Raw genomic sequence first — 22684 nt, forward strand, 5'->3', positions numbered from 1 at the left:
TTACAGAGAAAGCAGATGTTGTAGTTAACAGAATAATTAACAGAGGTAGGTTACTGGCTGAAAATGTCTAAGTTAAGGTTAGAAGAGGAACTGCACAGCACACAGCTGGCTTTGAAAAAAAATCATACATGAGTCAAAGATGACATTCAACTCATGCCAATCCCATAACTATTTGCAGTTCAGGATCACACAACATACAACTTAAATACTGCATCTCCTTGGGAGATAAAGCAATGCTGTATGAGAGAATAATGTAACACTCCTTGTACAAAGCAAATGAAAATATTCTATGGCAGAAGCATTACCAGGGTCTCAAACTTAGCACATCAATGCTTACCACGATTCTACTCCTGGTTAAGTAGCCATATGCATTCCCAGAAGACTTTCTTGGACACTCTATTTCTTTTATAAAGCAGCATCTTTAAAGCCATGTCTCAATTTGAAGATTACAATTTCTTATGCAATTATTTACAAACAAAATCTGATTGTCAAAATATAGATGTAACTAATTTTGTAGAACTGATACCTGAATTTATATTTTCAGTTGTCTGAGAACTTGAAAACAGAAGTACATTCAGTAATATTGACACAATGCCTTTAAGAAGGGAGTTGTCTGTTGAACATTGAAATGTTACACAAAAAGAAATACACAAAGTCTACAGCTCAAAGGTTATGAGAAGTGGGTTGGCCTGTGCAACCTTAAAACAAACCAAATTTTCCTTGTAACCTAGGCTTGTATGATCTCATACCTGGTGCCAAAAACCACTGCATTAAAGCCACAAGAACTCATGTGTGAAGGCTTAAGACAGCCTTTATCCAGGAAATATGACCAAGTAGCCTAAAATAAAAGTCCAGCTGCAAAGCCAACTTAAGGAAAGGCTAACACCACCTGATCCTTATGGTGGGACCCAACCAGTGTACTCTGGATTCATTCTTCCAAGGTGGAGTTCTTCACTGATAGACATTGCAGTGGATGAAATAACTGATAGAATTAATTCTCTAAGTGCCCAAAGACCACAGAAAAATTCATCCTTCACAGTACCAACTACACTTCTTTGTAAAGATGAGTAGATGGTAATAGGTATTGTATTAAAAATGAAGGCAAACATATTCTTGGTGAACATCTGTGACTTTGCCCACACAAAAAACTCTAAACAGCAAAACCAGTTTCTCAGTGTGGAATTCAAATGCATTAACCTCCTTTTTCTTGCTGAAGTGCCCTTCTTTAATTGCTTCATCTCTCTAAATATCATCAACCAAAGCACTCAAACAATGACTCCATTTTCCTTATTCATCTTCAGAACAGTCCATTGCACACATTGAATAAATTGGTTTTCTTATGAGAATACATTACTCCCCTCCACATTACAAATTTTCTGTAGAATTCAAGCACTTCTTACAAGATATGAAGGTACTAGAGTTATCAATGGAAAATAGATTTTTTTAAAGCTTGTCTTCAGTGCAAGAAAAATTAAGATTTTCACATTTCACATTTTACTGAAGTTTTCTGAGTGTTTTCCTGAAGAAGTTCATTATAGAGTGGCACTGAGTAGATTGCAAAGACAAATAGTTACAGTTTTTCAAACTAAAAAATCAACAGAGGACAAGAAAAGAACATACCATAGAAAGTATAAAGTAATACTGAATTCACATAGTGATTTCTGCTTATAACAACAGAAATTATTTTTAATGTTTTTGCTGGCATAGGGTCTGTTTCCTTCTCAGCAGCTAATAAAGGGCTGTGTTTTGCACTTTTGCTGAAAATACAGGGATGCTTTTGTTACTGCAGAGCAGCACTTGCACACAGTCAAGGCCTGTTTTGCTGCTCACATAACAGAGAAATAGACTGGGGGGTGCATAAGGGGATAAGAGGGAGGGGACACAGTCAGGACAGGTGACCCCAAAGGATATCCCACACCCTATGGTGTCACACTTGGCACACCAAGCGGGAAAGAAGGAAGCAGTGGGGGAATGTTCAGAGTTGTGACATTTGTTGTCCCAAGTCACCATTACACATGATGGAGTGAATGAATTCCTTGTTTTGCTTTGCTTGCATGTGGCTCAGCTCTTAATTTCCCTACTAAACTGTTCTGTCATCCCACAACTCTTCTCAGTTTTACCCTTCCAATTGTCCCTCATGCCACTGCGGGGAGTGAATGTTTAACCTCAGCTGAGATTCAACCCCAGCTATTTGGGAGTGCAATTCAAAGCAAGTATTAGCTTACCTGACCAGAAAGCGATGCAGCCCAACGTCAAAACTTCTGTAAAAAAAAAATACACTAAATTTTAATTATTAAAAAACACTACTCTGTTGAGTTTTGTACAAACACTATGTTTCAAAACAATAATACCAAATATAAAGTTACTAGAACTGATGAAGCAAAGAGCAAAGGTGTAACACACAACTTCCTTTCTGTAATGATGTGTGGAATTTAAGATGATCATCATATGAAAAGATTTAGGTGCATGTTAAAAAGCTCACAAATCTCTTGTTGGAGTATTTATTCAATGAAGTGTTAACATTCAGAGTATTATAACACACATAAAGCACAAAATATGTATATACTTTTACTGGAAATAATGTAAGCATCCTAGTCACCAGTATATTTTCTATTATATGCAAGTAAATCCTGTGTGCAAAACTGCTGTGGAGTCTCTTTCCCCTTTTCTGCTCTGTACTGCAGTAAAATGTAAGGGACTGACATGAATTCTCCCCACAATAAAGAAACATCAAAAACCCCTTATGTCTCCTTCAAATACAGAATTTCCAAGAACCAGACTTGGCAAGTGTGTTCCACTCACATCAGTAAGGAAGTTAACTTTGAGGACTTCTGACAGTAAGTACAAGTTAGATCACATTAAATTACAAGAACCACATCTGAAATTTTCAGCCCAAACAACATACATCGACAGTAGCTGTCAAAATTTCTTCCCCTTTTCTGGTTCCTCCTTCCTCAGGAGAACCAAGCTCATGAACAATGCACTGGCAAATCCTTGACACTACATAAAAGCATCTGCTGATTTTAGACATTTACCTAACATCTGAAGTATATGCCAGTTTTATGGGACTATCCATATAATCCCAGATTAGCTGTGTGCATCATGGCACAAATGGAAAATGCAAGTGTCTTATTCCCAGTGCTGGACTTGCTCTAGAATGGGCTTATATTTCACATACACAGAAAACATTTTGGCACATACTAAGCTCTTGAGCATTCTGTTCTAAAAAACCTAACTGGTCATTTTGAGTACAACACAGTTTATTGTCCTTGCTGTGTGCTGCTTTCCAACTGTAAGAGCAAGAGAAATCATCAGATTGTTAATGGCAAACTGATAACAGCAGACAGATAATGAGCTGCAGAAATTCTAGGAGTTAACAGGGAAGGAAACTCCACTTGTTCAGCAGAGTAGATAGGAGAGCAATGAATTTCTCACTGAAAAGCTGCCTTGCAACAGAAAAACATCCTGCCAGAAACATGTACCCGGTCATCATTAAATCTGTATTTTTCATAACCCTTTCCTGAAATCATTCCACCTTTTATATTATTGTTATATTACTGTGCAATTAAACTGCATGAAGTGCATACAGTTATCTTTCTGCATTCTTCCTGCCTGGATACATACAGTTTTGGCTCCCTCTCTTCACTAAAACATTCTGTGTGGTACAGACAGTTTTCTGTACTGGAGCTGGACACAGTCTGTATTTTTAGCTCCGAAAACCTTTTCTTCCTAGGACCAAGCACTCGGAACATTTGTGCTGGGAAGGGGAGAAGAAACTTGCACAGTTTCAGGAGAGAGCTGTATGCTAAACAGCCACCTTGCACATCTTCAGCCAGGCTGATCTTTTCAAGCTCTCCCAGCTGCTCTCCACGGCAATCACCAAACCTGCTACAGTCTCTGACAGGACACACACACCAAGCTGCTTGTGGACAGGGATGTGGAACATAAAAATATCACTGTTTTTGACAATGAACCAAAAGCCAAAGGACATGGCTTACCAAAAGCAGGAAAAGTGAATGGTCCTGCTAACTTGAGATATCAGAGCTGAAGGAGATTGGGGTGGACAAAGCTGAGGCAGAGTAGGTTTAGACAGGGAAGGAAACAAGACAGTTTGCTGTAGATGCCATGACATGCCACCTTTTCCCTCATTTTTCACTCTTTTCAAAACATCATTTTAAAAGCATATATACTGATATAAAACATATATCTAAAACACTTGATATTAGAAAAGTTTTATAAGTTTATTTCATAGGGGCTTTAGCTATTGGATATTTCATGGAAATATTTTTAATAAGTATTAAAAATAAACATGCATAGAACCAATTATAATAAATAAGAAGGAATATTTATCAGAGCCTCACTAGATATAATTTAGCATACACAAACAGGGCCTATTATTCCTCAGTTTGATTTTGTACTGATATATTTCAAGAGTCTACCCAAGATCCTGAATTCTGAACAGTGTAAGCAGCCCTTTAAGATATAACTACACTATGACCAACAGAATTTTTACATTATACAGCATAGTCTGAGTGTGCAGTTAGATCTTAAAGACACTTTGAGACAGTATCATTGATTAGTTCCAAAAGCAGGAATATCAAGGATGAACAAGTTCAAGCTGTAAATGGGAGAAATGGCTGCATTACTTAAGGCTATGGGTATTGTCTACAGACACCTGGGATAATGAATAGAAACATTGTGCAAGGCAAAAACACTGAAAGAAAGAATTATGGGAGACTGATTTTGACAAAATATTACTACAGACACTTTTTACTATTTTTCTCTTTCATATTTAAATACACACTGCAGTTAAGTCCACAAGTAAAGTGAAAATATGGTGAAGCAGCAATGGAAACTGATTTAGTAGATGCAATTAATCCCTCCATTCTTAGATGAAAATGTTAGAAAGAGGTAAAAGAGGGTTTGTACAGCAGTGTTAAGGCTGTAACTTGGGGTGAAATAAGCAACTTCATCAAATTAAAAAAGAGAACAAATAATCACAATGTATTTGCATTAAAAAGTTCATAGTGATCCCTTCAACAGAGGACTCCACCCATAAGGCATAGCAGTGTCCCCCACAATCAGCATACAAATAGACCTGCCACATGCACACTGACAGGATTGTCTACTGCCTACAAAAGATGCCCATATTTACTTGATTTTAAAACAAAGTTTATAACCAACTTCACGCAATTTGTTAAATCCTGAAGTTCCCTGCAAAATACAGGATTTAGCTGGTAGTTCTTGCAATTTAGGGTGCCTCAGTCACATAAATTTCAGAAATGCTTCAGTTATGTAAGTTTCAGAAATGCTATAATGAGTGCAATTTTTCAAAATACACAGTTTCATTAAAGTCTAAAATAACAAGAGAAAGGATATCCTCAACTATATGAGTAAAAAATTATTTACCAGTTAAATTCTCTACACTGCTCAAATGTCAATAGCTATATAGTATTTCAAATTTTGGAGAAATAAGTAAAATCTAGTTTATCAAAATAGCAATGGTCTTAGAACCAAGCAAAATCTTAACTAGCCAAAGGAACAATAAAAGGGAGATATATTTAACCTCAATTTCATAATCATTATAGACAGCACAGACAATTTGATGGCTATTTTCTTTACAAAAGCATCCCTAATTCTGCTCCTCTGTAAGGCAGTTTTAGGTCACAGTTCTTACACAACTTTCATGCTTTTCTTAAGCATGGAAGCTCTAGTTTGATACAATTCAATGAAAAAATTACACATACAATCCCTCATCATCAAACTTCCTTTCCCAGTACATCAACTACAGACTGGTGACCAATAATATACATACACTAAACCAACAAAGACCTTTTCCAAAATACAATCTTTGAAAATGTATCTGCAGGAGAAAAATGTATGATTGCAGGCAGAAGCTTCAAGATTATTTCAGATGTGCAGTTTCTGCTCCGAAAGCTAAATGCATTATGCAATAACCTGTTTTCAATTTTCATTCAGAACAAAGATGATGAAGGAAAAATTTTAATATTTCAAGCACATAGCATCCAGTGGATTGTTTATAATCCCAATTTCCACAAAACTGTGCCTTCCTTTAGCTGAAGTCTAAATGCTGGTTCTTCAAAAGAAGAATTGTGTGAGCCTCTAGTACACAGCTTTTCTATTCAATCAAGTGCACCAGCCTATCGTATTTAAGGACTTGCCTAGATGAAAACTGCTACTCATTAGCTGTGTTAGGTATTACAATTCACAATTCCAGCCTGATGACTAAAGGACCCTGATCTCACAAGGTGTGATTGTGAGATCTCATTCCCAAGGGTTTACAATGATATAAAAAAATGTAAATACTGAACACATGCCAAGATTACAAGAATCAAAGTTAAGCTAGCTACTAGAGCCATATTTTATGAATCCAATTCCAATAATGTCAATTGCCCAACTCTGATTTTGTGCATCCATATTTTTAAGCCATATGCTGAAGAGAAACCAGTACAGCTTTATCTCCTGTCAGTTCTGCCCCAGGACTGCACACTATTCCTGGAAACAAAGTACAGCACAGTGTGCAGCATCATCCGGGAAGTGCTTGGCTAACCATGGACTTCAGAAAGATGTTCTGCAAGCAGTCAGTACATCAGCACTCAAAATCAGACAGTGGCCTGGTTCTTACTCTGGGCCCTACCTTCAGAGGAGTAGAGCTATGTAGATAGTTTGCCATTTGTAAAAAGAAAAATAAAATTTAGTAATGTAGATGGAGACAGGCAACTGTGACACTGTGTACCCAGAGACTACACTGCATTGTAGACAGAAATATCCCAGACACCTTAAAAACAGTCATGTTGCCACTGAACATAAACAATTTTGAATGCAGAAAGGAATGGTGTAATTTCTATAAGCAGGACAGGAGCAAACAATATAATTACACTTAAATCTCTTCAAATCAGCCTGCTTGCCATTTATGGCAGTGATGAAATCCAACAAGTGGGTTATTTATTAGAGCTTCAGCACTCTGGGTATTCAACATCGCTTTAAAAAAGCATTGTAGGTGCTGCAATGTTTCAACAATGGTTCTTGGTCCTTTCTTTAAAATGTGGCTGAACCTGACACTAGGAAGTCAAACCCATTCCCATAGCCTCAGAGCAGCCTGTCCTATTGAACTGCAGAATTGTTTGCAAGCCTAGCACTTCCATTGGCTGTCTTTGCAAATAAATGTGGCATTTAGCCAGTGAGCTGCTGAGCAAGAGTCTCTCCCACACCAGAGTATTTTGCACTGGAGACTGAGGAGTCTGAGTGACAGCTGCCTTCACTGACACAGCACTCAAGCTGTTTCATTGCCCTTATTTTTGAGCAGCCCCTTACAGCAGGGATGCCCAAAAGACTCTGTAAAAAGAATTACCCTTTTTTCCCAGAACTGCTTTTCTGGATTCTCCTAGATCAGCTCATGCTTTAACCAATGCTGCCTGGGAGAACCTTTCCAGCAGGCGACGCCTTAAAGATGAATGCTTCCAAATTTCAAATAATTACAAGTGTGCAATGTGAATCTGGAACAATTTTAGAGTCTTGTCTGAAGAGTTAGATTACTACCAGGAAAGCAGATACTAAAGCCTATATGCAGGTTTTGTAAGTGCTATTATTTAATGTCTCAATGAGTTATAAAACTCTGCTAAAACAAATACCCTGGAGGGGGTACAGCCTACCAAACAGAATAAGTATTTTTCAAGAAGTCACTGCCACCAACTGATTCACCATCATCTTGATTATTAAATAAACATCTAGGAAAGCCATCTCTATTTTTAAAAGACACTTTTGCCTGTCCATGGCTTGAATTCATTCAGTTTTCTGCAAGTTTGCTATAAAGGTGTAGGTTTCAGGTAAAGCTTGTTTCTTCGGTGACAAGCAGCACAATTCTTCTTCTAAATAACATAACTGCCTTCATACGTGAATACACTATTTAGAAAGCTGATGTACAACTTCAAATAGAAAAACAACAATTAAATTGTCACAGAAGATTTTGCAGGAGAGATAAACACAGTAAGCAAACTAAAAATATTCACTTAAACTGTGAATACTGTGTAGTAGTATTAGTTTTTAAAATGAAGATAGAGATGCCTGATGAAAAATACAACCCAGTCCAATACAACAATCTGTTTGGATTTATCTGTTACCTAAATTCTGGAATAGACTTTTGGACACCAAGCCTTTAAAGTCACATTTTAACATTTTTCTGAGGACTCTTTTGCCACATACAAGGATGTTTTTGGAGCTCTCATTTTTGAGATCAGCCTTTCAATTTGTGCAAGACACTTGGTGAATTCCACCCACATACAGATTCCAGTCTGCCCACTGATATGGTATTGAAATCAGGAACAAATGCATATATGGAGCTCTTTTGGCATTCCTACCATTCTTCAAATCCTACAATTTCCTATGCTTCTCTACTCTTACCATGCCACTTAGAAAAAAACAATTCATAGCTTAATCCAATGATAAGATTCCTGTTTAAGAGAATTCAATGCTCTTGTGAACATTAAGATATTAAGAAATTGCTAAGCCTAGATCTCGAGCTTCAATGGACCCTTTTGTTTGCAAGCTTTGACTTTAACCATCTGCAATGCAGTAAACTAGTAGCTTTTATTTCAATGTAAAAATGTACCTAAGAGTAAAAATAAAAATCTATGCTATTTGAAAAAGAAAATATGAAGACTGTCAATGCTTCCATATCATATCTTTGACAAACAATTTCTTGTTACAGCAATAATAAGCAGAACTTGTGTATACATGAAGATACCTTTATCCTTCTGTGACACTTGCTTAAGGACCCTGGAATTTTAACACTTCATGCTTAGATAAAACACTTTGAATCCCTGTTGTGCTTCTTCCTGGAATGATTCAGCAGTATACCAACCTGCCTTTTGGTTCCCTCCATTATTAAAATAACCAAAGCTGCCACTGGGTTGTGCCTGTGCTGGATGCCTCCATGCAGAGGTTCCTGCTCAGCGCTGTAAGCGCTCTGTGGCACCAATATGGCAAATGCACCAACATTCACATTACTTCGCAGAAACAGTCCTCTGTAAATGTCTGATCACTTTAAGGAAAAGCCCTAAACATTTTATTTGGGAAGGATTTACTGCATAGCATCACAGGGAGAAATTAGGGCTTCCTGTACCCAAGAGAACAGTGGAAATCCACAGTGAAATCCTGACACCATCAAAATGAGCACAAAACCCTCACTGATTTCATGGGAAGCAGAAATACACCTGGACTGACTCTGGACAGTCTGTATAATGCAGAATACAGTCCAATTTCAGTGTGCATTTTGTTAGATACACTTTCATCTCCAAGTAGAAACTATTAGTAAGTCTCAAAGCTTCATCTGCACAGTTTTGCTTATTAGCTGGGAACTCAGGCTAGAGACCTGCATATTAAAATTAACCTACAGTAAGACAGCCACAAGGAGAAAGCTCTTTTGAGGACCACAGAAAAACACTGCACAATGCTAGTGGCCTCCAGCCTACAAATTGAATTCATGACTTAATATGTTTTCTTGCTTTATTTCAGTTTAAATGCAGAACTTGTATTATATCAGAAAGCCTGAGGAAAGTTGTAATGATTCTAGGCAGTGACTCCTCCTCACCCCTGTAATCTCCTGGACAGAAAGAGAATCAGAATGTTCAGCAGGCATCAGCCATTGGCAGTGTGTATGTAAATTGCACACAAGTCTGCCTACTTGGGAGGCTTTGAAATAACAAATTGGTTCTGTTTCTCACTTATCCAATCACTGGATCTTGGTGATGCAGCTCAGCAAACACTTTTTTAAAAAAGCAAAGTCTCATTTGTATTCTGTTAATCTCTTCTAAAGCCCTTCAGAAGAAATATTACTTTAATTTTATATCTTCCCCAATTCTTCAAAAGCCTGTAGTAGCTCATGGAGAGTGGATGAAACCTAAAGCCCATTAGTGGCAGACTCCCATAGGGAAAGTTCTCCCTCAGTCTTTGTCACGTAGGACTCCTGCACTGCAGCGTGATGGTCCGATTACTGTGAGATCTCCATCCCTACTGCAAACACAGCAAACAAGTTTATTAACAGCCATTACTCATTTTCTACAGTAGTTGTGAGCAGGCAGAGTGCTGCTTGCCAAATGTGAGCAGCAGTAATAGTTTGTATCTACACAGAGCTCATATCAAATGCAGTGAGCAATGGGCTTCAAGGTGAAAAGCAGCAGGTGGGTTTAGCTTGATTGTTAAAAAACCCAGCAATTTCAAATTACAGCGACAATGCAGTCATTAGACAAATAAATTCCCAATAATTACGTAATTTAGATCCAAGAAGGATTAGGGTGCCTTATTACTCACTTATTTTACACTCCAGAGAAACAGATTTCTTTTTCTCTATTGAAGAGATTCAAGGAGCCTTTCAAACGTTTGATATAACCAGCAAATTGAACTGCACAGTACAGTAGGTAACTGCAGCATGCACTAATTTAGCTGACATCGAAAGCAGTTAAATCTTTTCTCTTCACCAGTGAGAGAGAGAATGGCTAACCAGTCCAGAATTTTCATATGTTCAGATGAGATCTTAGCTGGGAATATCACAGATCAACACTCGGCTTTAAGCATCACCACAGTTAACAAAAAATGCAGTAAATCAGAGAGACTTACTTTTAAACAAGTTATTCCACAATTAAAGATATGCACTAATTCTGCAACTAAATAGCCAAGTTTTTGGCAAGAAGTTGAAGTATTCAGATATTGCCAAGCAGGTGCAGCATTTAACTAACTATAATGTTAGTTATAGCTCCACAGCCTAAGGAGAGCTTTCCTTGACTCCAGCTGTCCATGCACACTGTGATTGTGGATTTAACACCAATTCATTCTGCTTAGGAACCACAGCAGTTGAAGAGGGCAAGAACATACAGGGAGATCTACCTTATGTTCAACTTCATGTATCCACAGAAGGAAGAAGAGCACTTTCCTTCCCAAGATTCACACTCAGCATCCTCAAAGACCACGTAAATATCTTCTCAAGAATGAAAACTTACTATTCTCTAAGTGTTTTAGAGCACACCACCTACCTCTCTAGGCACAAAAGCCTTCCATGACACAACTGGTCTTATGCATGTTATTTTTACTACTGATTTGGGATCTGAACCAGTGCACTTGTACAGACAGGACAAGAAACCTAATCCTATGACTTCAGTGTTGAAGCCTGTTAAAGTATGTCAGCTTCTGCACATTTTGGCAATAATCTTAATTTCAATAAAATTCTCCTTTACTCATGAGCACTAGGCTGTTGCAACACTGTGGGCATAACTGTATTTAGTCCAAATACCCTTTTAAATAATCTTTTTTCATATTTAAGATATCACCACCAAAACACAGTAGGGAAAAGATGCATTTTGACTTTGGAATAGAAATGTTGTAGCATTAATATTTTGAAGTCAAAAACCAGTGAGAAGCTAGGCAATTAAAAGACATTTATTCTACCTGATACACTGTCTACAACATACTGGACAACTTCTTTCTCTGAAAATATCAAAGGGTAAAAATGTACCAGAAAAGACAATCCTCAACTCTAGAGGAAAGGGAAATATGCATAAGTATGTCCTTCCTTTTTTTGTCTCTAAGTTCCAGCTGCTCAGTACTTCCCATCACACACATGGGGTAGAGTGCTTTCAAAAACGTAGTTGTCCAGAACTGTAGGACAAATACAAAACAAACCACCTGGAAAATACCTCATCCTCTTGAAGCTGACTGGTAGGCCTCTCCCAGCACTGAAAATTAGATTCTCTGGTCATAGCACAAGTAGGCTTGTCATGGCTCTAATCCCCAGACTGACCCTGTCTCCAGGCACAGAACCTCAGAGGAGGGCTTTGGAAAGCAGCTGCTGCAACCCCTTCCACAGCAGGGTGGGCAGCAGGTGTGAGCCACAGATCTGATGTGCCATTCCAATTTCTACCAGGCTTTGGGTGATTCATGCTCAATCCCTCCTTCCATCTGCCATGGAGATGTGGAGTTTCTTTTCATTGCCTCTTTCTCCTTTCCTCATGCAAATTTTTCAAGGCTTGGTAACTTAACTACTCCTGAGGATACCTGTAATGTAAAGAAGTTTAACCTATCATCCTTCCTTTCTGCCCTACAATTACCTCTAAATGACAGCCTGCACAACTGCAATTTGCTGTTATTACTAACATGTAATCAGAGAACTAAACTCATAGGAAGGAAAAATTTAAGGAGAAAAATCTATCTCCTGTTTCAGACCATCCATCAGCCTATCCAGAAACACCACAACAAAAGAGCACTACAAGACCCAAACAGAAGGAGTGAACCTTTCACCATTTGTTAGAGTACAAGCCCTAAACACACAAAGGCACATTACTCTGAACCCAGAGGCAGGGATGTCATCCTGACTACACAGATCTGCAGCACAGCTACAGTTGCTATTGTTACACACAATTATGTTTGTGTTAACTTGTGCCAAACATTGGCTATTTGGGAATCTAGGGAGGCAAGCTTTCCAAGTCAAGCACTGACAGAAACTCCACTTCTGATCTTATTTAAATTACTTTAATGGTATTTTACAAAGCCTTTCAGCATCTTTCTTGTTTTGATATACTTAACAAGCTAATTCCCAAGATTATTTATTGCACTGCTAAAAATCAGAAGCCCAAAGACCAGAAAGTACATGTCAAAGTGGTTGAAACTATAGGAAGCACAGATGAAAATGCACTCAAGTAATTACTTTGCCTCTACAGGTCAGGAAGTCCATTTTCCTTTCTTAAATATCTATTTCAGTCCTCAGCATAAACTAATAGGCAATTGTAACAATACGATCAGGAGTTTAAGCCAGAAATAAAAGACAGCAAGTTTTTGCAGCCTATTCATCATTCTGGAATTACTGCATGTGGTCACAGTGATCTTTTGTGCTCACACTCACACAAAAGTGTCAGACTTGTCTTTTCCCAGAAAAATCCAAAACAAAGGGAAAAAATCCTGGGAATGTCTTTTTTGACAGACATACAAGGAATTGTTTCCAGAAGGAGGAAAGTTTCAGGATCAATAGTAAAATAGGCAAAAAGTACCAGGATGAGGAAGAAACAAATGCAAATAAATTCACATTTTTATCTGTAGATCTATTTTTCTATGGCATTATTATAGCCTAGAAAGTGGTAAGACCACAGCAGACTGTAATCCATAATATGAAGCAATTCACTGAGACTTTGCACAAAGACCACTTCTTTTCATGTCAAGCAAATAATCTTAAGGAGTAACAAGGCCAGTAAACTAAACTAAATGGCAGACAATTTCTTGCAAATCATAACCCAGATGCCATTTTTGGATGTTACTGAGATATCACTGATATAAATTTAACTTGCTTGTATAGAACTGTGTGTGTCTGTACATGCCAAATACAGCCCTCCTAGTCCACCCCTTGGACATGCAAGAAAACCAGGGGCTGCCTAATGTCAGACTCTTGTCTGTCAAGGATCAGGGTGTTAAACACAGAGTAGAATCTAAAACCTACAGCATGGTAGTTGAAAATGATCTGATCTTTATCACTGCATCTTTTATTTTCCTCTGGCAGCATTCTTCAACTTCATTTTCTTTAATCTAGATGAAATACTGTTTACAGTGAAATCTATGTTTCATATGCTACTCTGCCTGCCTTCTTGGAAAGCCTCTACTCTTGCTGAGACTAACCTACATTAAACATGCATCAAGTTTTAGCATACTTCATCCCCAACACATCTGTTCTCCAAACTATTTTGGGATATTTGAGAATGACAAGATTTCAAGGTGGAAAGACAGAAGAAGTAATGGAATCACAGAATTACTTGGGTTGTAAGGGGCCTTTAAAGACAATCTAGTAGCAATGCCCCTGATACGTGTAAGAACAACTCTCACTAGACCAGGTTGATCAGGACTCCATCCATCCAACCTGGCCTTGAGCACTTCCAGGGACAGGGCATCCAGAACTTCTCTGGGCAACATATTCCAATGCCTCACCACCGTCCCACTAAAGAATTGCTTCTTACAATCTAATCTAAACCTCTCCTCTTTCACTTTAAAACCATTTCCCCTTGCCTATCACTACCTGCCTGCATAAAAAGGTCACTCTCCCTCTTTTTTATAAGCCCCCTTTAGGTACTGGAAGGCTGCAATGAGGTTTCCCTGGAGCCTTCTCCAGGCTGAACCCAACTCTCTCAAACCATCTGCATAGCCAAGGTGCTCCAGCCCTGGAACATCATCAAGGTGTTGTGCTTCTGCACATTTCAGATCAGCCTATGACCAGAAATAACTGTGGGGTTTATGTCATGCTGCTCCCACAGCATGGCAAAACATATCTAACTAATGTGTTCAACATTTGTGTTGCAGAGCCATACCCCGTAACACTATAAAAAAAAAATGGAAGCATGATTATTTTTCCATGAACAGCAGCCAACTGTTATCCTAATTTACAAACTGACAAGTTCCTCTATGGAACACATTGCCAAGATAATTTACCAATATGTCAAATTTTACATAGGATTTAGTTATGTACTATCTTTTGTTTCTGTAGTTTCCAAGCCATTACTCCTCCACTAGGATATTTTTCCATTTTTCAATTTGTAAGTTTCAGCAGTAACACAACTACTTCTAGTTGCACTACACAATTCATCCCCCCATCTGAGAAGTTGTATGGCAAGCATCAGCCTTGACTAATTCTTTAGAGGCACAAGTTTCCAACAACATTGGTTCTCTCTCACAATTGATTATCTGCTTTTAACCCTGGTAACAAAAACTAAGTTTTAATTCATCACGGCTTAAGGTAAAGCAGACACTAAAAACTAAGACTGCATGCCACTGAACTACTATCCTCTCTGGAAATCAGGAGCTCAGAGACTCCTTTTCACAGCTATAATAAAGCTTTTGAATAGCACTGTATTTATCATGCATTTATTACCTATGCAGCTGCATATTTAGCAAGCTAATGATATCCAGATGAAATGAAACCAGAGTAACACATTCAACACCTGTATTTGTCTTGAGGCAGCAAACAAGACTGGTAATTTTTTGACTCTAGAGATTTTTCTGATTAAATGTGAATTAGGGAGAAGCTATCATAGGCTTGATAACTTTTTTAATTAAAGTCTTTTATTTTTAGGTTTGAATGAACACGGTTTGGTTCATTGTTTAGTACCATAGAGAGGCAGACTACTTGATTTGGATTTTTAACACCTGTTTTGCTTTACAGCTCTAGAGAAACTTTAGCCAGCTTTAGACACACTCTGGTATCTTTCTTACCTTCCTGACTGAAAGCTCTTCCATATCACAGTGAATTATGTCAGCATGTACCGACTAGAAGTGACACAGGTCTGGAGAGATGGGATCAAAAGCTTTGTTGTTATGCTCAAAGGACACCAGGTGGTGGTGCAAGGCTCCTTGTAGCAGATTTGCATTCCTTACATTCTGACATTCACGTTGTCTTTCTCTCCAGGCTACCTTCTCTCCCTCAAAACATGCACTGCTAAAAGCTTTGAGACAAAAATTGTAATACTGGGCCTTGGAAAGTCCAGCCAAGATGTTTCTGACAGTATTCTCAAGTGGATACCAGCAAGAAGGGGAAGAGTAAGCCAAGCATGCACAAGCACTTTTTCCTGAGCAGTGTCCCTGATGCCAGACAGAAGGTAAGAGTGGTGTAACTCCAAGTCATCTGGATTATTCCAACCCACTCCATGTCCCAGCCTGGCCCTAGGCAGTCATTAATAAGCTTTACCAGGCTACTATTTAATGAAAACAGTCTGGCAGAAATCTTACTCTGCCAGCTTAAAACTAGACACGGCATTCTTAATATTTAAATTTGACACACTCTGACAAAGTTGTCAGGAACATTCCTGTTAAAGTCTTGTATTTACAAACTATCAAAATGCATTTAGAACTTTAGGGAAACAGTGTCATGGTTAATAAGGCTCCACAACATAAACCATTTACTTTCCCCTTTTTTCACTGTTTTATGCTAAACATATAATTTGCAAACTTTCTGTCCTGTTCAGTCATACAGTTCAGAAACAAAGGATATTCCTACTTCTAACACAACACTCCGATACAAGATAACTATCCACCACATCAGACTGCAAAGCCTCTGGGTAGAGCTTTTGAAGAGCTTTTATGACTGTAAAGGCATAAGGACATCATCATTCAGGGCGTTCACAAAGCTCCTTATTTAATTGAGAATGTCCCATAACACAGCAGCAACAGAAAATTCTACTACTAAAGAACTTTGAGGGCAAGAAATCAAGTCAGTTATATATTAACTGACTATTTTCAACATGCAAAGCAAACAAATTCAATCTGTGAAATAATTTTATTACTTTGGGCAATGAATTCTTGATAGAAATTAAATAATCTGGCAAAAGATTAATATCAGCACCTGACACTTATTCCTTCTATAAAGAAAAGCTTTCTACTTAGATATTAATTTCAATTTCTGTACAAGAGCTATGAATATTTCAAGGAATGCCCTTTTTTTTTTTTACTGTGACACACCACACACACTTGCAGGTGCAGAGCACCTTTTCATGGCCTGTTACAGCTACCTGGCACAGCATTAGGGTTTGTGCTGAAATTCACTTTCACTTGGCACCTCCAGTGCAATACACAGATTCCATGGAATAAGAACTGACAAAGGGGAAAAACTGCTGCTGTTTGCAGCTCTGCCTACAAGGGCCAGCAGGCCAAGAAATGCTGCTCTCATGAGAGTGCCTGGTAAAAATGGCAGATTTCTATATTAACTCTGTAGGTCATAAGTTCGGTGCAAACTCTGAAAGAGCATTTAAACCAAAGCAGTTGTTAGTAGCTCAAATCATTTTTAATAATTCATCTGTTTTCTGCACTCTTCCTGCTGCAATTCTTGAATACTTCAGATCTACACATGCCAACTATTATAAACTATAAAGCCTTCTTGTTACAACTAGCTTCAAGCTGAAAAAAAAATTAAAATCTCATCCAATAAAACTCTGATAACAGCAGGCCCACTGTTTTAATGACTAAAATTAAAAGCTTTATTCATATTGCAGAGCAGTCAGAGACAAGATGGAGTAAGCACCGTTCTGACAGGCTCTGCACTAACACAACAGGAGAGAAGCCTCTGCACTTAAAGACTGACAAGTCTAAATTATTAGGGGATTGTTTTTAGAAGTCTGGGGCACAGAACCCCACAGCCTGAAGGAATATTGGCCAGTGCAGAGGAAAACAAGGGAGGAGAGAAGTCAAGTGAATCTACTCTTACACAGAAGGTAAACATTAAGCAGAATCCACCCAGGAGACAGTTTTCAGTGAAAATATTTCAGTGAACACTGATTTAAAGCAAACATAAGATACAAAATTCATAGGTTTCTGAAGAAATATTGTGATGAAACTCCTGTAAAAGCAAAGCAGATCCAGAAATCCATCCTACTTTATAAAAAAGTATCATTTTCACAGTGCTTTTAATATGCTCAAGACTTCCTCTACCATATCACTCTACAAGTTAAAATATTATAACTACAGCTTCCCTCATGTGATTAATAAAGCATTCATTTTCAGTCTCTGGAAGGATTTCAAACTGAAATAATGTGGAGTTTAGACCCAGACTGAAAAAAAAAATCATTTAATAGATTACTGGAAAAAATAATTGCTACTTTAACTAGATAGGCTGAGTCAATTCTAGTAATTAAAAGGATGAAAATGCTGAAATGGGTACTTGCCCTTATGCCTCCACAGTGTGAAAAAAGTAACCATCAAGTTGAAATCCAATTAAAAAGCGCTAAAGATGAATAATGGGGATGGGAGAAAAAGCACAAGGACAGGAAAACAAACATGTCTGTGAGAATGAACCCACATGAATGCTCTTACAGACTGCCATGTATCAGTAACAAACTGCCTGAAAAGCAGCAATGACTAACCTCCACATTTTAGTGAAACTGTGCATCAGGCTCACACAGCAAGGCAGAGCTGGAGGTTTGAGTCCATCCATTTGAAGGAGGAGGCCAGGAACACCATAGAGAACCAGATATTTCACATAAAAAAAAAGAACTTGAGCTAAAGCCAGGCCACCTAAAACAAAAGAAAAAACAAAAAACAAAACATACCTTAAACAGGTCCTGAGACATTTAAAAAACCTGTTAATACTGATTACCTCCAAACAGCAATTATTCCAAAAACTAAGGCAAGCACCATTGCTTGATAGGATACACAACATTTGTCTCTTGTCAAGAGACACAGCACACAAGCCCATGCATTTAGGACATGAGACACATATACAAAATGGTACTCTCATTCCAACATGAAGGCACAAATATGCATCTGTAGTTCCACTCTCAAAAATCTCTGGACTGTGGGTGTTGACTGCTATAAAAAAAACAAACAAACAAACAAACAAACAACTGATTTATGTTGAGCTAAAAATCAGAATATACCAATATAAGCAATGAGCATTTAACACAGGGACAGTAAATTTATCTTTGCAAAAAACCCCAACCAACCACTCTACACTTGCTGCTCCAGAAGATCCATAACCAGTGGTTATAGCTGCACATTATCCTGACATCTCCACAAACGTTCCATGCCCTGTCAGATTGAGTCCCCAGAAAATACCCCCTACCAATGCCTTGTGAAGGCTGATCTGGAACAGAGGCTAGACAGATTTAAAGAATAAAGTAGGTATTTATTAAAGGCCTCAATGGATACACCTTGGGCAGTATAAGAGCCCAGCCAGGCCTACACTCAAGATGGACCCAAAATGGTCACAACATGGATGACTGGTCACAAGGTCTCTCACTTTTATAAGTTCAGGTCCACCAGAATATTGGAGTTAATTGTCCAATTATAGCTTTAGGTTATGAAGTCCCATCCTTCTTGTTTCTCTCTTCAGCCCACATTGTTTATGCTCTTGGACCTGAGACTGGGGAGGTTGTCCTTGGTCCCAAGCTAGGAAAGGAATTGTTTTGTTTAACTACTCTGTGACGAGAGCTTACCATCCCTTAATATGAAGCTCAGAACTGCATACAAAAGCAGTACAGAATCTGAAAAATATAAAAGCTAAAACCTAAGGCATCACTACAAGATCCTCTTCTGCTGCATCCAAGGCATAGAAAACTGGAACTCCATTTGGCATAATGCTTAAAGCATATTTCAGTTTTTAAACCCACAGACAAGGTCTTCTTAAGGTCCTGTAGCTGCCTTAATTCCAAAGGAAAAATTTCATCAGTGTGCTTGCTCACAGCCTCAGGTTATGACACAAACTCCAGCATCTTAAATAGATCTGAGATGAAAATCATACATATTCTCATTATTATTATTATTATTATTCATGCAAGTAACAACATTCAAATGCATTATAAAGGAAGATGATTCCTACTAATATTCTAAATGGTTTTTGTTGAAAAACATAGTATTGACCAATAAGTAAAAATACAGTAAAAAGCAGAGGCCAACACCTTTACAGAACTGGTGAGGTCACTCCTCAAGGACCCAATGACTTTGGTGAACTTCTCCATCTGACAGCTGACATACAGAAAATCTCACCACAAAGAAGGGAAACTAAAATTATACTTCAATACAGCAAAAATTATAAAATGCAATTGCTACAGGTCCTTCTACTCCAGTGCTCTGTTTTTGCTCAGTTATATTACCTGACTTGACTGAAGGACTTTAGACGTTCAACACAATTTTAAAGCCTTCCAGCAGACAGTCCTAGGAGACTAAGTTTTTAGTCTGACTGCAGCAGTACAACCCCATGAACACTTAAGTAACCTGTCTTTTTTTTTTAAGGGGGGGGGGAAACATCTCTATTGCATTCTGCTGACTAATGAGTATACTATGGATGACAGCCAAAAACTACACATTAAAAATTCATCTACTGTTTAACAACCTAGAGTGAAATTCTGGCAGTAATAATGTAAAATGCAAAATTCCTGCTGACCTACACATGGCCAGTATTTTCCTACAGCAATACAACATTTTTCAGTTTTGATATCATAATTTATGCACACGATAAGAAACAGTAGTGCCATACAAGATAAAAACTGATGTTAGAACAAAATACTGAGACATGAAGCTTATGTTATTTTACTTCAGGGAAACAGGCATCAAGTATTCAATAACATTTTTCCCTGGAGGAAAACAAACAATCAGAAGCACAATTTGGATACTAGCCAATTAGCTCCACATTAGATTACTGCTAAATCATCTGTACAGCCAAATTTCTGCTTTAATTCCCTTCTCATTCAGTGTCTCATTTCTTTTCTGACAAATTTCATTGGAGAGTTGAACACTGACACCCACACAAACCACTTATGAAGATCACAGCTGTCTGTGCAGTAATAAAATTCAAAATCTTTTGGCTGTGCTTGATGGGAAGGTATTTAGAAACAGGCTTCCAGTCTGAGACCCAAAAAAATCAATACATTTTATTTTAAATACAATGATGAAAGATTGAGTTCATGGATACAAAGTCATAATATGCAAGTTGGGGAAAAAAGGCATTTTCAGCCTCTCCAATAACACATATATAGGTTATCATTACTGTAATTAACAGGCAGCTCAGTAGCACTGGCATCTTGAACACAGACATCACATCACAGTCACACCCAGCACAGCAGCTACTCTGCAAGTGGAAATTCTAAGACTCACGAAAACAGCAACACAAAGGTACCTATCAAAATACACAGATCAAGTTCTCATTGGTCTTGAGCTCATGCCAGCAGTAGGAAAATTCTGGCCACACTGGGAAAACTAAGGACAAGATTCACAGCCACACAATAGCTGGGCTGCAGTGGCAACAGGCACAGGCTTCAAACCTTCCTGCATACCTGAGACATTCCAGCTGCTTTGCTTTTGCTTCACTCACTTGCACAAAGCAGCCAGAAGCAAACTGCTTCACCTGATTTAGAAGCATGAAATTAACAATCAAATTCATTACCAATATCACATAATTTCTTCTCTAATTTTTGATATAATAATTCCTCCACACACATGAGCATTATTTTAAATTGGAAACAAGCCATATCAAATGTGTATTATAACACAGCTAAGAGGAAAAGTACTGCCAAGATTCTATCTTTTCTCCAGAATAAATTAATTCAAAGGATGCAAAATTGAGATTTTTTTTTTAAACAGAATGTGTTAAGGGATAAAATATCAAGGTAAAGTACCTGATCTTAATCCCATGCATTTCAACAGTCAAGCTGTTTGAAGTCCCAGACTAAAGCAACTTACTTTTATAGAAGCTGGTATTTTCAATTTATCATCTTCCCATCCTAAAAAAATTCTAAGCTTTCCTGTGTTTTAAAATGTATTTAAAGACCTTCAAATATTTTCTTTAACCTTAAGTTTACTGCAAAACTGCATTTCCTAAGCGCCATAGAGCTTTTAAACAAAGATCATGACAAATTAGAATATTTACAGGACTTAATTTTAGTCTACACATTCTCAAAAATTCTGACTGGTGGTTTTTGACAGACATTAACAAATAGAATATTGTCATGAGCAAGCAGCAAAACATTTGCATCCAGGTATTACAAATCACAGTTGACATTTTTCTGTCCTTAAGCCAACACCAAAAGTCATGGTTACCTGTAACTTAGAAGGCAATTTTATGATCAGCACAACATCACAACTTTACCATTTTTGCAGCTACATTGACCCTATGGCATTAGTGATTGGAGATGTTTGTTTCTGTCAAGTACCAGGACGGGTTCCACCAGAAAACAGAGATAAATATGCAGTCACATTTCAAAAGGGTTACTGACACATGGCAGAAGCCTAATAGGAAGGAGACATTTATAACAGCTCAGAATTTGGGGCCATATCACCAAGTTCAAAATATCTCAGCCTTCTAGCAGCACACAAGAAGTAAGAAATATCCTTTTGTGGATGGAGGAGTGGCAGGAAAGTACCACAGTGTTTGTCCTGGAGGCTGCTTATTTTTAGAGGAAGCTGAATGGACATAAAGGTTCCAAAGAAATTACCTAAACAAGACTAAACAGAACTGTCAAAGGACTCTCAGTCAAGGCATAGATGGATCTTCCAAGTTAAAGTAAACCAGAAGGCTTTTCAAGCACACACATGCTTTAAAGACACCTACCATGAATACTCCCAAGGACTTTGAGAAACTTGGTCTAGTGGAAGGAATGCCCACGGCAAAGGGGTTAGAATTATATGATCTTTAAGGTCCCTTCCAACTCAAACCATTATATGAAAATATCTACTGTAAGCATTGTGTTCAATAGAAAATACTTGCAGGAAAAGGGTCTCTAAATAAACCAAGAGTCATCACATTGCCCTGTTTTTTACTGGGATAGAGCTCATTTTCTTCACAGTGGCCAGTGTGGGGCTGTGTTTTGGATTCGGGCAGAAAACATTTCATTTGCTTTATTTGTTGATGAAAGCAGAGAGATGCTTTTGTTACTACAGGGTTTAGAGAGCCAAGATCTTTTCTGCTCCTCACCCTCCACCAGTGAGAAGGCTGAGGGTGCACAAGGGGCTTGGAGGAGGCACAGCCAGGACAGCTGACCCAAAGGGTATCCCATACCGTATATCATGCTTAGCATCTAAAGCTGGGGGGAAAAGAAAGGCAGGCGATGCTCAGAGTAATAGCATTTGTCTTCCAAAGTAACCATTATGCTTGAAGGAGTCCAGATCCAAATCTGCCAGCCTAGAGAAGTGAGGCATTAATTCCTTGTTTTGCTTT

General features: G+C 38.1%; 1 protein-coding gene across 1 annotated transcript in view; it reads right to left on the reverse strand.

Annotated features, from left to right (window-relative positions):
- HHAT (hedgehog acyltransferase) overlaps positions 1-22684 on the reverse strand; it is a 147252-nt gene that overhangs the window by 111885 nt on the left and 12683 nt on the right. The window contains exons 7-8 of the mRNA XM_059468331.1: positions 17898-18048; positions 2226-2261 (exon numbers count right to left, since the gene is read on the reverse strand). Of these exons, the coding sequence (XP_059324314.1) occupies positions 2226-2261; positions 17898-18048 (187 nt within the window). The remainder of the gene's footprint in view (positions 1-2225; positions 2262-17897; positions 18049-22684) is intronic.

This window comes from Ammospiza nelsoni, chromosome 3 (assembly GCF_027579445.1).
Source record: "Ammospiza nelsoni isolate bAmmNel1 chromosome 3, bAmmNel1.pri, whole genome shotgun sequence".
NCBI classification, from domain to species: Eukaryota; Metazoa; Chordata; class Aves; order Passeriformes; family Passerellidae; genus Ammospiza; species Ammospiza nelsoni.